The sequence below is a fragment of the Coregonus lavaretus genome (genome assembly GCF_964263955.1).
Source record: "Coregonus lavaretus genome assembly, chromosome: 18".
Classification (NCBI taxonomy): Eukaryota; Metazoa; Chordata; class Actinopteri; order Salmoniformes; family Salmonidae; genus Coregonus; species Coregonus lavaretus.
In genome coordinates this window covers 1,311,029-1,327,638 of record NC_140005.1, presented here as the reverse complement: position 1 = coordinate 1,327,638, position 16,610 = coordinate 1,311,029, and the positions used below count along the sequence as shown (strand labels likewise).

At 45.3% G+C, this 16,610-nt stretch overlaps 1 protein-coding gene across 1 annotated transcript in view; it reads right to left on the bottom strand.

Annotated features, from left to right (window-relative positions):
- The window catches only part of slc4a11 (solute carrier family 4 member 11), a gene marked incomplete at both ends in the record, with an annotated part of 170,615 nt that overhangs the window by 47,831 nt on the left and 106,174 nt on the right, over positions 1-16,610 (bottom strand). The window contains 2 exons of the mRNA XM_084181509.1: positions 2,986-3,111; positions 10,343-10,427. Coding sequence (XP_084037635.1) covers positions 2,986-3,111; positions 10,343-10,427 — 211 coding nt within the window. The remainder of the gene's footprint in view (positions 1-2,985; positions 3,112-10,342; positions 10,428-16,610) is intronic.

The following is a 16,610-nucleotide window of genomic DNA, read 5'->3' as shown; positions in this document are numbered from 1 at the left end:
ACTACGCCGTCATGGATTAAAATCCTGCAGCGCACGCAAGGTCCCCCTGCTCAAGCCAGCGCATGTCCAGGCCCGTCTGAAGTTTGCCAATGACCATCTGGATGTTCCAGAGGAGAAATGGGAGAAGGTCATGTGGTCTGATGAGACAAAAATAGAGCTTTTTGGTCTAAATTCCACTCGCCGTGTTTGGAGGAAGAAGAAGGATGAGTACAACCCCAAGAACACCATCCCAACCGTGAAGCGTGGAGGTGGAAACATCATTCTTTGGGGATGCTTTTCTGCAAAGGGGACAGGACGACTGCACCGTATTGAGGGGAGGATGGATGGGGCCATGTATCGTGAGATCTTGGCCAACAACCTCCTTCCCTCAGTAAGAGCATTGAAGATGGGTCGTGGCTGGGTCTTCCGGCATGACAACGACCCGAAACACACAGCCAGGGCAACTAAGGAGTGGCCCCGTAATAAGCATCTCAAGGTCCTGGAGTGGCCTTGCCAGTCTCCAGACCTGAACCCAATAGAAAATCTTTGGAGGGAGCTGAAAGTCCGTATTGCCCAGCGACAGCCCCGAAACCTGAAGGATCTGGAGAAGGTCTGTATGGAGGAGTGGGCCAAAATCCCTGCTGTAGTGTGTGCAAACCTGGTCAAGACCTACAGGAAACGTATGATCTCTGTAATTGCAAACAAAGGTTTCTGTACCAAATATTAAGTTCTGCTTTTCTGATGTATCAAATACTTATGTCATGCAATAAAATGCAAATTAATTACTTAAAAATCATACAATGTGATTTTCTGGATTTTTGTTTTAGATTCCGTCTCTCACAGTTGAAGTGTACCTATGATAAAAAATTACAGACCTCTACATGCTTTGTAAGTAGGAAAACCTGCAAAATCGGCAGTGTATCAAATACTTGTTCTCCCCACTGTACATACATACACACTGTATATATACATACATACATACACACTGTATATATACATACATACATACATACATACATACATACATACATACATACATACATACATACATACATACATACATACATACATACATACATACATACATACATACATACACACTGTATATATACATACATACATACATACATACATACATACATACATACATACATACATACATACATACATACATACATACATACATACATACATACATACATACATACATACATACATACATACATACATACATACATACATACATACACACTGTATACATACATACATACATACATACATACATACATACATACATACATACATACATACATACATACATACATACATACATACATACATACATACATACATACATACATACATACATACATACATACATACATACATACATACATACATACATACACACACTGTATATATACATACATACATACATACATACATACATACATACATACATACATACATACATACATACATACATACATACATACATACATACATACACACTGTATACATACATACATACATACATACATACATACATACATACATACATACATACATACATACATACATACATACATACATACATACATACATACATACATACATACATACATACATACATACATACATACATACATACATACATACACACACACTGTATATGGCAAGGTTACATACATACATACATACATACATACAATCATACATACATACATACATACATACATACATACATACACACTGTATACATACACACTATATACATACATACATACATACATACATACATACATACATACATACATACATACATACATACATACATACATACATACATACATACATACATACATACATACATACATACATACATACATACATACATACATACATACATACATACATACATACACACTGTATACATACATACATACATACATACATACATACATACATACATACATACATACATACATACATACATACATACATACATACATACATACATACATACATACATACATACATACATACATACATACATACACACACACTGTATATATACATACATACATACATACATACATACATACATACATACATACATACATACATACATACATACATACATACATACATACATACATACATACATACATACATACATACATACATACATACATACATACATACATACATACATACATACACACTGTATACATACATACATACATACATACATACATACATACATACATACATACATACATACATACATACATACATACATACATACATACATACATACATACATACATACATACATACATACATACATACATACATACATACATACATACATACATACATACATACATACATACATACATACATACACACACTGTATATATACATACATACATACATACATACATACATACATACATACATACATACATACATACATACATACATACATACATACATACATACATACATACATACATACATACATACATACATACATACATACATACATACATACATACATACATACATACATACATACATACACACTGTATACATACATACATACATACATACATACATACATACATACATACATACATACATACATACATACATACATACATACATACATACATACATACATACATACATACATACATACATACATACATACATACATACACAGATAAAAAAAGAAAGAAAAAAATGAAACAGAAGGAGGAGATTCATCTGGGAGACAAGCCTCTACACAATCTCACACACACACACGTACCATTTACCACATAGAAGCTAAATATCTTTATAATTTAATTATAGGTAGCCCTTTTTCTTTTATTCCAGGCTTCATCTAAATATTCTGCAAACGGAAATACACATTGGACAAAAAGCCATTTTAGTTTCTCCTTATCGCTCAGCCACATAACGTGTGTGTTTGCGTGTGTCCGAGTCCGTGGCCGTGTATACCAATCTCTCCCCGTGTTCTCTCATCGTTGAGTGAGCCGAAAGCGATGGCAGGGAGGAGGATAGCAATGTACAGGAAGATAGTTGTTGTCATGTACTTCAGTACAGTCTTATTACTGCCTACTATACCTGGGGAGAGAGGGAGGAGAAGGTGGAGAGGAGGAGGAGGAGGAGAGGAGGAGTAGAGGGAGGAGGAGGGGAGGAGGAGGAAGAGGAGGAGGAGGAGAGGGAGGAGGAGGAGGAGGAGGAGGAGGAGGAGGAGGAGAGGAGGAGGATAGGAGGAGGAGGAGGAGAGTAGGTGGAGGAGGAGAGGAGAGGAGAGGAGAGGAGAGGAGAGGAGAGGAGAGGAGAGGAGAGGAGAGGAGAGGAGAGGAGAGGAGAGGAGAGGGAGGAGGAGGCGGAGGAGGATAGGAGGAGGAGGAGGAGAGGGAGGAGGAGAAGGAGGAGGAGGAGGAGCAGGAGGAGGAGAGGAGAGGGAGGAGGAGGAGGAGGAGGAGAGGAGAGGGAGGAGGAGGAGGAGAGGAGAGGGAGGAGGAGGAGGAGGAGGAGAGGAGAGGGAGGAGGAGGAGGAGGAGAGGAGAGGAGGAGGAGGCTAGGTGTCAACTCAAAAACTCAATAGACCTACTTGCTTCAATTACCCTGATTAGGAATACACACAGTAACATACTGTTGTTCTATCTAGAATGGAGTTAATATACAGTATATACACACTACGGGTCAAAGGTTTGGACACACCTAGCTGCTTTTTCTTTATTTTTACTATTTTCTACATTTTAGAATAATAGTGAAGACATCAAAACTATGAAGTAACACATATGGAATCACGTATTAACCAAAAAAGTGTTAAACATTGTCACGATGTTAGAAATGGTGTGGTGTGGAATCAGGCGCAGAAGCAGAGAGACAGTCCAACAAGGCTTTACTGGAGAGTGCAAAATAATCCAAAAACAGCCAGAGGCCAAAAGACGCACACAGGCGTCCAAACACGAGCGCACAACACAGGGCGCAAAACTCTCCTCAACCGAGGAGGAAGCTAATTAGCAAATGGCGTGCCGAAACACGGGACACGCATAAACACCTGACACAAAACAATTACACACAACACTACACTAACAACAAGGAAACTAAATAGGGTGCTTAATGAGACATAACACAAGACAGGTGTGGCTAACAGACAGAACTAATCAAAACAGGAAACATGGAGCGGTGGCAGCTAGTACTCCGGAGACGACGACCGGCGAAACCCGCCCGAACAAGGAGGAGGAGCTGCCTCGGCCGAAACCGTGACAGTACCCCCCCCTTGACGCGCGGCTCCAGCCGCGCGCCGCCTCCGGCCTCGGGGACGCCCAGGAGGACGTGGAGCAGGGCGCGTAGGATGACCACGATGGAATTCGGTCATCAGGGACGGATCCAGAATGTCCCTCCTCGGCACCCAGCACCGCTCCTCCGGACCGTACCCCTCCCACTCCACGAGATATTGGAGACCCCCCATCCGGCGTCTCGAATCCAGGATGGTCCGAACAGTGTACGCCGGAGCCCCCTCGATCTCCAACGGGGGCGGAGGAGTCTCCTCAATCTCGAAGTCCTGGAGTGGACCAGCTACCACCGGCCTGAGGAGAGACACATGGAATGAGGGGTTAATATTCTTGTAATCAATAGGTAGTTCTAACCTGTAACACACCTCATTCAATCTCCTCAGGACTTTAAAAGGCCCCACAAACCGCTGACCCAGCTTCCGGCAGGGCAGGCGGAGGGGTAGGTTTCTGGTTGAGAGCCAGACTCGATCTCCAGGTGCGTACACTGGCCCCTCACTGCGGTGTAGGTCGGCGCTCGTCTTCTGTCGACGTATGGCACGCTGCAGATGGACGTGAGCAGCGTTCCACGTCTCCTCCGAGCGCCGTACCCACTCATCCACAGCGGGGGCCTCGATCTGGCTCTCATGCCACGGTGCCAGAACCGGCTGGTACCCTAATACACACTGAAAAGGGGTTAGTCTAGTGGAGGAGTGGCGGAGAGAGTTCTGTGCCATCTCGGCCCAGGGCACATATCTCGCCCACTCCTCCGGCCGGCCCTGACAATATGACCTCAGAAACCTACCCACATCCTGGTTAACTCTTTCGACCTGCCCATTACTTTCCGGGTGGTAACCCGAGGTAAGGCTCACCGAGACCCCCAAACGTTCCATAAATGCTCTCCAGACTCTGGAGGTAAACTGAGGGCCTCGATCGGACACTATATCCTCGGGTACCCCGTAATGCCGGAAGACGTGAGTGAATAGAGCCTCAGCGGTCTGTAGGGCAGTAGGAAGACCCGGCATGGGAAGGAGACGACAGGCCTTAGAGAACCGATCCACAACGACCAGGATGGTGGTATTCCCCTGTGAGGAGGGAAGATCGGTAACAAAATCCACCGATAGGTGAGACCAGGGTCGTCGTGGAACGGGCAGGGGCTGTAATTTACCCCTGGGCAAGTGTCTGGGTGCCTTACACTGGGCACACACTGAGCAGGAGGAGACATAAACCCTCACATCCCTGGCTAACGTTGGCCACCAGTACTTCGTACTAAGGCAGTGCACTGTCCGACCAATACCCGGATGTCCAGAGGAGGGAGACGTGTGAGCCCAATAAATCAACCGATCCCGGACCTCGAGCGGGACGTACGTCCGACCCACCGGACACTGTGGAGGACTAGGGTCGGTACGTAACGCCCGCTCGATCTCCGCATCGACCTCCCACACCACCGGTGCCACCAGACAAGACTCCGGTAGTATGGGAATGGACTCCACGCACCTCTCCTCCGCGTCATACCGGCGGGACAGAGCATCTGCCTTCCCGTTCTGGGACCCAGGGATGTAAGTGATCTTAAACACAAACCGGGCGAGAAACATAGTCCATCGAGCCTGGCGAGGATTCAGTCTCCTAGCTGCCCGAATATATTCCAGGTTACGGTGATCGGTCAGAATGAGAAAAGGGTGCTGAGCCCCCTCAAGCCAATGCCTCCACACCTTTAGGGCCTGTACTACGGCTAACAGCTCCCTGTCCCCCACGTCATAATTCCGCTCCGCCGGACTGAGCTTCTTAGAATAAAAAGCACAGGGGCGGAGCTTAGGTGGTGTACCCGAGCGTTGAGATAGAACGGCCCCAATACCGGCCTCAGACGCGTCCACCTCAACTTGGAAAGGTAAAGTGGGATCCGGGTGCGCCAACACCGGAGCCGAGGTAAACAGGTCCTTCAGTCTCCCAAAAGCCCTGTCCGCCTCAGCCGACCACTGCAAGCGCACCGGACCCCCCTTCAGAAGAGACGTAATGGGAGCTGCCACCTGTCCAAAACCCCGGATAAACCTCCGGGAGTAATTCGCAAAACCCAAAAACCGCTGCACCTCCTTAACCGTCGTTGGGGTTTGCCAATTACGCACGGCGGACACTCGGTCCACCTCCATTCTCACTCCTGACGCAGACAACTGGTAACCCAAAAAGGAAACTGACTCCTGAAAGAACAGACATTTCTCAGCCTTGACATACAGGTCATGCTCCAACAGTCTCCTCAATACCCTGCGCACCAGGGCTACATGCTCGGCCCGAGTAGAACTGTACACAAGAATATCATCGATGTACACCACCACTCCCTGCGCCTGCATGTCCCGGAAAATTTCATCTACAAACGATTGGAAGACTGATGGAGCATTCATTAACCCATATGGCATGACGAGATACTCGTAATGGCCGGAGGTAGTACTAAATGCTGTCTTCCACTCATCGCCCTCCCTAATGCGCACCAACTTATATGCGCTCCTGAGGTCCAATTTTGTGAAGAACCGTGCCCCGTGCAATGACTCCGTCATAGTCCCAATCAGCGGAAGTGGATAACTATATTTAACAGTCACCTGATTGAGACCGCGGTAGTCAATACACGGACGCAGACCTCCATCCTTCTTCTTCACAAAAAAGAAGCTCGAGGACGCGGGAGAAGTAGAGGTCCGTATGTATCCCTGTCTCAGAGACTCGGCAATGTAAGTTTCCATTGCCCTTTTCTCCTCCTGTGACAAAGGATACACATGGCTCCGCGGAAGCGCGGCTCCTGTCTGGAGGTCTATCGCACAATCCCCCTGTCTATGAGGTGGCAATCGTGCCGCTCGGGTTTTACTAAACACGAGTGCCAAATCCTCATACTCAGGAGGAATGTGCAGTGCTGACATCTGGTTCGGACTTTCCACCGAGGTCGCCCCTACGGAAACACCCAGACATAACCCCTCACACTGAGCAGACCACCCTTTAAGAGCCTTCTCTCGCCACGAAATAGTAGGATCATGGGTAGTCAACCAGGGAAGCCCCAGTACCACCGGATACGCAGGAGAGTCAATCAGATAGAGTTGAATCATCTCCTCATGACCCCCCTGCGTCATCATCCTAAGTGGCGCTGTGAGCTCCCCAACCCACCCAGATCCTAACGGACGACTATCTAAGGCATGTACGGGGAAAGGCTTATCGACTGGAAGGAGGGGAATCCCTAACTTAACACAGAATTTACGATCTATAAAATTCCCAGCTGCGCCTGAATCGACTAGCGCCTTATGCTGGGAACGAGGTGCAACCTGTGGAAAACAAACAGGTAATGTAAAGTGGACGACAGAAAGCTCTGGGTAAGTAGGGCGCCTACTCACCTGGGAGAACTCCCCACTGTATGGCCTGCCATCTCCCTCCTCAGAGGACCCTCCCCAGCACCTAGCCGCGGTGTGCCCTCCGCGGCCACACCTGGTGCAGGAGACTGCCCCCCTCGGGTTCCTACCTCGTCTCCCTCTAGCGCCAGCCCCTCCAAGCTCCATCGGACTCTGCTCGGAGGCGCTGGAGGGTGGAATGGGAGGCCCCCATCTGGGACGTCCGCGAGTCGTGAGTAGGTTGTCCAGACGAATAGCCATGTCCACAAGCTGGTCGAACGTTAATGTAGCGTCCCTACACGCTAACTCCCTGCGGACGTCCTCCCTAAGGCTACACCTAAAGTGGTCTATGAGGGCCTTCTCATTCCACCCCGCATCAGCCGCTAGAGTCCGGAACTCCAGCGCAAACTCTTGTACGCTCCTCATCCCCTGTCGGAGGTGGAATAGACGTTCCCCCGCCGCTCTTCCCTCTGGTGGATGGTCAAAGACCGCACGGAAACGGCGGGAGAACTCCGCATAGGTGACTGTGGCGGAGTCTATTCCCCTCCATTCGGCGTTGGCCCACTCCAACGCCTTGCCGGTGAGACAGGAGATGAGGGCGGAACGCTCTCGTATCCCGAGGGCGCCGGGTGTATGGTGGCCAGGTAGAGCTCCACTTGCAAAAGGAACCCCTGACACCCGGCAGCGGAGCCGTCGTACGCCCTCGGGAGCGAGAGCCGAATTCCACTGGGTTCCGGTAGAGGGGTGGGCTGGTTGTCTGGTGGTGAAGGAGCGACAGGTGGGGCTGTGGGAACACCGCTGGTCTCCCATCGCCGAAGGGTGTCCATGACGCCCTCCAAAGCGTGCCCGATCCGATTGATGCGGTGCTCTTGTCCCAGGAGACGTTCCTCCACGCTGTCGACGTGTGCTCCTGCTGATTCCATATCTTGGTGTGTAATTCTGTCACGATGTTAGAAATGGTGTGGTGTGGAATCAGGCGCAGAAGCAGAGAGACAGTCCAACAAGGCTTTACTGGAGAGTGCAAAATAATCCAAAAACAGCCAGAGGCCAAAAGACGCACACAGGCGTCCAAACACGAGCGCACAACACAGGGCGCAAAACTCTCCTCAACCGAGGAGGAAGCTAATTAGCAAATGGCGTGCCGAAACACGGGACACGCATAAACACCTGACACAAAACAATTACACACAACACTACACTAACAACAAGGAAACTAAATAGGGTGCTTAATGAGACATAACACAAGACAGGTGTGGCTAACAGACAGAACTAATCAAAACAGGAAACATGGAGCGGTGGCAGCTAGTACTCCGGAGACGACGACCGGCGAAACCCGCCCGAACAAGGAGGAGGAGCTGCCTCGGCCGAAACCGTGACAAACATATCAAATCAAATTTTATATTTGAGATTCTTCAAATAGCCACCCTTTGCCTTGATGACAGCTTTGCACACTCTTGGCATTCTCTCAACCAGCTTCATGAGGTAGTCACCTGGAATGCATTTCAATTAACAGGTGTGCCTTCCTAAAAGTTAATTTGTGGAATTCCTTCTTAATGCGTTAGAGCCAATCAGTTGTGTTGTGACAAGGTAGAGGGGGTATATAGAAGATTGCACTATTTGGTAAAAGACCAAGTCCATATTATGGCAAGAACAGCTCAAATAAGCAAAGAGAAACGACAGTCCATCATTACTTTAAGACATGAAGGTCAGTCAACATGGAACATTTCAAGAACTTTAAAAGTTTCTTCAAGTGCAGTCCCAAAAACCATGGAAGACCCAGAGTTACCGTTGCTGCAGAGGATAAGTTCATTAGAGTTACCAGCCTCAGAAATTGCAGCCCAAATAAATGCTTCAGAGTTCAAGTAACAGACACATCTCAACATCAACTGTTCAGAGGAGACTGTGTGAATCAGGCCTTCATGGTCGAATTGCTGCAAAGAAACCACTACTAAAGGACACCAATAAGAAGAAGAGACTTGCTTGGTCCAAGAAACACGAGCAATGGACATTAGACTAGTGGAAATTTGTCCTTTGGTCTGGAGTCCAAATTTGAGATTTCTGGTTCCAACCGCCGTGTCTTTGTGAGATGCGGTGTGGGTGAACGGATGATCTCCGCATGTGTATTTCCCACCGTAAAGCATGAAGGAGGAGGTGTGATGGTGTGGGGTTGCTTTGCTGGTGACACTGTCTGTGATTTATTTTGAATTCAAGGCACACTTAACCAGCATGGCTACCACAGCATTCTGCAGCGATACGCCATCCCATCTCGTTTGGGCTTAATGGGACAATCATTTGTTTTTCAACAGGACTATGACCCAACACACCTCCAGGCTGTGTAAGGGCTATTTGACCAAGAAGGAGAGTGATGGAGTGCTGCAGCAGATGACCTGGCCTCCACAATCCCCCGACCTCAACCCAATTGAGATGGTTTGGGATGAGTTTGATTTGTTTAATACTTTTTTTTGGTTACTACATGATTCCATATGTGTTATTTCATAGTTTTGATGTCTTCACTATTATTCTACAATGTAGAAAATAGTAAAAATAAAGAAAAACCCTTGAATGAGTAGGTGTCCAAACTTTTGACAGGTATATATATATATATAAAATATAGTAATTGAAAATCTGAGAATAATGCAGTGAGAGACGCACCACTGAGGTGTTGACAGAAAAAACGGATTATCAAAGGAGTTTGGCCCAGCCTACCATCTGTGAAGTCTGAGGAGTAAAGTGGCAGTCTGCGACACAGGTCTTCATAAATCCCCCGCCCGGCCCTGAAGAAGTCTTTACACTGGAGAAACACAGGAGGGTTACAAATAAAAGTCAAAAGCAAAGAATTTCTATATGAACCTACAGTTGAAGTCGAAAGTTCACATACACCTTACCCAAATACATTTAAACTCAGTTTTTCACACTTCCCAACATTTAATCCTAGTAAAAATGCCCTGTTTTAGGTCAGTTAGGATCACCACTTTATTTTAAGAATGTGAAATGTCATAATAATAGTAGAGAGAATGATTTATTTAAGCTTTTATTTCTTTCATCACATTCCCAGTGGGTCAGAAGTTTACATATGCTCAATTAGTACTTGCCTTTAAATTCTTTAACTTGGGTCTAACGTTTCGGGTAGCCTTCCACAAGCTTCCCACAATAGGTTTGGTGAATTTTGGCCCATTCCTCCTGACAGAGCTGGTGTAACTGAGTAAGGTTTGTAGGCCTCCTTGCTCGCACATGCTTTTCCAGTTCTGCCCACATATTTTCTATAGGATTGAGGTCAGGGCTTTGTGATGGCCACTCCAATACCTTGACTTTGTTGTCCTTAAGCCATTTTGCCACAACTTTGGAAGTATGCTTGGGGTCATTGTCAATTTGGAAGACCCATTTGCAACCAAGCTTTAACTTCCTGACTGATGTCTTGAGATGTTGCTTCAATATATCCACATAATTTTCCTTCCTCATGATGCCATCTATTTTGTGAAGTGCACCAGTCCCTCCTGCAGCAAAGCACCCCCACAGCATGATGCTGTGGGGGTTCTTCCTTGCTGATTTCTTCCTTGCTGAGCGCCCTTTCAGGTTATGTCGATATAGGACTCGTTTTACTGTGGATATAGATACTTTTGTACCGGTTTCCTCCAGCATCTTCACAAGGTCCTTTGCTGTTGTTCTGGGATTGATTTGCACTTTTCGCACCAAAGTACGTTCATCTCTAGGAGACAGAACGCGTCTCCTTCCTGAGCGGTATGGCGGCTGTGTGGTCCCATGGTGTTTATACTTGCGGACTATTGTTTGTACAGATGAACGTGGTACCTTCAGGCCTTTGGAAATTGCTCCCAAGGATAAACCAGACTTGTGGAGGTCTACAATTTTTCTTCTGAGGTCTTGGCTGATTTCTTTTGATTTTCCCATGATGTCAAGCAAAGAGGCACTGAGTTTGAAGGTAGGCCTTGAAATACATCCACAGGTACACCTCCAATTGACTTGATTATGTCAATTAGCGTATCAGAAGCTTCTAAAGCCATGACATAATTTTCTGGAATTTTCCAAGCTGTTTAAAGGCACAGTCAAATTAGTGTATGTAAACTTCTGACCCAATGGAATTGTGATACAGTGAATTATAAGTGAAATAATCTGTCTGTAAACAGTTGTTGGAAAATGTACTTGTGTCATGCAAAGTAGATGTCCTAACCGACTTGCCAAAACTATAGTTTGTTAACAAGAAATGTGTGAAGTGGTTGAAAAACAAGTTTTAATGACTCCAACCTAAGTGTATGTAAACTTCCGACTTCAACTGTATATTTACTTGTTATAAACTTATATTTACAGGCAAAAAATGGTATATGTATATTTGAAGTAAAAGTTAAATGGTTAGAGGTCCCCTTATTCTGGTAGACTATGGGCCTGTCCCACATGGTAGTCTATTCCATATTATATATATATACAGTGCCCTCCACTATTATTGGCACCCCTGTTTAAGATGTGGTCGAAGACTTCCAAAAATGCTCCTTTTTTTTTAAACAACATAGAACCCAAATGCAAAAAAAGAGAAAAATCCAACCTTTTATTTAAGCACATTACTTTGGTGTAAAAAAAAAAAAATCACACATTTAGAAAAAAAAAACTTGAAATCATGTGTCCCACAATTTTTGGCACCCCTGATGTTAATACTTTGTACAACCCCCTTTTGCCAACAAGACAGCACTTAATCTCCTCCTATAACATTTCACAAGATTGGAGAACACAGAGAGAGGGATCATCCAGTGTCCTGGGTCCTCTCTTATGCACTCTCCTCTTTAGCTCGCCCCACAGGTTTTCGATTGGGTTGAGGTCTGGGGACTGAGATGGCCATGGGAGGACCTTGAGTTTGTGACTGCTGAACCATTTTTGTGTAGATTTTGCCACATGTTTTGGATCATTATCCTGTTGAAAGACCCAATGACGACCCATCTTCAGCTTTCTGGCAGAGGCCATCAGGTTTTTATTTAAAATGTCCTGGTAGTTCAAAGCGTTCATAATGCCATGCACCCTAACAAGGTTCCCAGGGCCTTTGGAAGAGAAACAGGCCCACAGCATCACAGATCCTCCACCATACTTCACGGTGGGCATGAGGTGCTTTTTGGCATACTCATTTTTTGTTTTACGCCAGACCCACTTAGAGTGTTTGTTGCCAAAAAGCTCAATCTTAGTCTCATCTGACCAAAGCACACGATCCCAGTTGAAGTCCCAGTGCCGCTTAGCAAACTCCAGACGTTTACGTTTGTGAGTGTTAGTGAGAAAAGGCTTTTTCCTTGCATGCCTCCCAAACAGCTTGTTGGCATGTAGAGAGCGTCTGATGGTTGTTTTGGAGACTTTGTGACCCCAAGATGTCACTCTTTGATGCAATTCTGTGACAGTGAGCTTAGGACTTTTTTTTACTTCTCTTACCATCCTCCTCACTGTGCGTTGTGGCAAGATAAACTTGGGACCTCTTCCAGCCTTGTTTGTCACTGTTCCAGTTGTTTTAAACTTCTTAATGATTCCTCTGACTGTAGATACGGGCAAGTTAAGGCGAGTGGCTATTTTCTTGTAGCCATTGCCTGACTTATGAAGGTCGACACAAATCTGCCTTACTTGAATGGTGTGTTCTCTTGTCTTTGCCATGTTGACAAATGGGTAAGAGAATTAGGCCTCTGTGTCACGTCATATTTATACCCCAGGGAAACAGGAAGTCATGAATTACTAATTACAAGTTCATAGATACCCTGACCAACTTTAGCAACTACAGAAAAATATATTTTTTTAAAAATCAATTAACATTTTCAGCGGAATTGTTAGGGGTGCCAATAATTGTGGGACACATGATTTCAAGTTTTTTTTTTTCTAAATGTGTGATTTTTTTTTTACCACCAAAGTAATGTACTTAAATAAAAGGTTGGATTTTTCTATTTTTTTTGCATTTGGATTCTATGTTGTTTAAAAAAAAATGAGAATTTTTGGAAGTCCTCGACCACATCTTAAACAGGGGTGCCAATAATAGTGGAGGGCACTGTATATATATATATATATATATATATATATATATATATATTAGGGGTGTAACGATTCGTTTTAACAACGATTCGATTTGTATCACGATTCGTGGTTGTCGATACGATTCAAGGACGATATTGGTTCATTTAGAACGATACGATCCGAAACGATTCAGTGACTTGAAATCGATTCAGTAACCTTTTAGCCAAAAATTCAACCAGTGTGACTGAAATAAATACCTGGATACTGGACAGTGCAGGTGAAGATTCCTAGATTCCTGTTTCTTGTAAGGACCGCAATGGTGGCTTGATAATTTCTCGCTCGTCGGCTTCTCCTCTGTCGTCCGCCATGCTATGTTTTGTTGTCTTGGCGCCTTTGCGCTGCTGCTGGCGCGGGGCGATGACGTCACGGATAGGCAGACTGAATCGAGTAATGTTTAAAGCCTTTATCATTAAAAGTGCTAAGAAAAAACATCCATATAAACAGGGGTGCACATAACTTTTTCAGTGAGTTACTCAGGTGAGTACCAGCAGATGGTGTCTGGTACTCACCCCATATGTAGCGTGGTCTTAATAAGTGCAGTCTTCCTCACTGTCCTCAGTGCCGCCACCACTGTCCTCTTCAGTGTCGCCCCCCACTGTCCTCTGCTTCAGCTTCCTGCATGGTAGATGATGAAGATGCTGCAGATGCACCTCCCTGTCCTTGGTTGAGCCTCCGATTAGCTGTCTCCGTCCACAGGTCAACAGCAGGCTTTGGGTCAAATGTCTCTGTGGTCTGCTTTGACAGGTGAATGTGCATCAGTGCTGAGAGACGAGCATGTGACAGACGAGATCTGTACTTTTTATTATGTTGAGATGTGAGAATCCCCTCTCACAAGCTGCACTGCTTAAAGGCAGTGTAAGAGACAGCTTAACCACCTTGTTGATGTTGGAGTAAGCATCTGGGTTACTTGTATTTACTATTTGGACCAAGTCATACACAGAAGAGGCTCCCAGGCGTTTTCCTGCCAGCTTTAAGCGCATCCATTCTGTCACAGTGGTATCTTTGTCAAGTTGCAAGGTGGCCTCATATTTCTTGAGAATGCTGCAAACTGTTGTGTTTCCAAAACTGTGGAGGTCTTGCATTTCCTGAGGCCATGTTGAAGGATCAAATACTAAGAATGACTTGAGGGAGTCATATCTGATTTCAAACTCTTCAATTAACCCCCTGAGTATTGTCTCTGTCAGCATCAGCATTGGAAACAGTGTGTGCCCTGTGGCTTTCACCATCAAGCAGAAATGTGAACTGTCCAATGGCCACCATGAGTTCATCCTTACATTCTCCAATGGTCAGCTTTTCCTTCTGAAACCTAATGGATGTGGTCTTCAAAATGTTGCAAATGTCAAGCATGTTTGACAGAAAGCACTGAAAACGCTCTGTGCAGATATGCTGCAAGTCACTGTTATCACTCGTAACCAGTTGCATTTTAATGGCTGGCAATAGTCTTGATATTTTTAACAGTGTTTCATGCCTCCATGCAGACCATCTGATATTATGAAACTTACCCAGCGTCACAAAGGAGATCCCATTTTCTTCACATAGCTTATTCAGTGCAGCAGTTTTTTTGCTCCACCTTTTTGTAAATAAAACTGCAGCAGCTTGACCACAGAGCGATGAAATGTCTCACAGTAAGGAACGTTGCGATCAGCTGATTTCGCGCAATTCTCCAGTGTGTGTGCGGTGCACAGAATGTGCACAAGGGAGTCTCCAACCGCAGCATGTTGCCGGAGTTTTGGCACAACGCCGTTGTAGATACAGTGGGGAAAAAAAGTATTTAGTCAGCCAACAATTGTGCAAGTTCTCCCACTTAAAAAGATGAGAGAGGCCTGTAATTTTCATCATAGGTACACGTCAATGATGACAGACAAAATGAGATTTTTTTTTCCAGAAAATCACATTGTAGGATTTTTAATGAATTTATTTGCAAATTATGGTGGAAAATAAGTATTTGGTCAATAACAAAAGTTTCTCAATACTTTGTTATATACCCTTTGTTGGCAATGACACAGGTCAAACGTTTTCTGTAAGTCTTCACAAGGTTTTCACACACTGTTGCTGGTATTTTGGCCCATTCCTCCATGCAGATCTCCTCTAGAGCAGTGATGTTTTGGGGCTGTCGCTGGGCAACACGGACTTTCAACTCCCTCCAAAGATTTTCTATGGGGTTGAGATCTGGAGACTGGCTAGGCCACTCCAGGACCTTGAAATACTTCTTACGAAGCCACTCCTTCGTTGCCCGGGCGGTGTGTTTGGGATCATTGTCATGCTGAAAGACCCAGCCACGTTTCATCTTCAATGCCCTTCCTGATGGAAGGAGGTTTTCACTCAAAATCTCACGATACATGGCCCCATTCATTCGTTCCTTTACACGGATCAGTCGTCCTGGTCCCTTTGCAGAAAAACAGCCCCAAAGTATGATGTTTCCACCCCCATGCTTCACAGTAGGTATGGTGTTCTTTGGATGCAACTCAGCATTCTTTGTCCTCCAAACACGACTAGTTGAGTTTTTACCAAAAAGTTCTATTTTGGTTTCATCTGACCATATGACATTCTCCCAATCCTCTTCTGGATCATCCAAATGCACTCTAGCAAACTTCAGACGGGCCTGGACATGTACTGGCTTAAGCAGGGGGACACGTCTGGCACTGCAGGATTTGAGTCCCTGGCGGCGTAGTGTGTTACTGATGGTAGGCTTTGTTACTTTGGTCCCAGCTCTCTGCAGGTCATTCACTAGGTCCCCCGTGTGGTTCTGGGATTTTTGCTCACCGTTCTTGTGATCATTTTGACCCCACGGGGTGAGATCTTGCGTGGAGTCCCAGATCGAGGGAGATTATCAGTGGTCTTGTATGTCTTCCATTTCCTAATAATTGCTCCCACAGTTGATTTCTTCAAACCAAGCTGCTTACCTATTGCAGATTCAGTCTTCCCA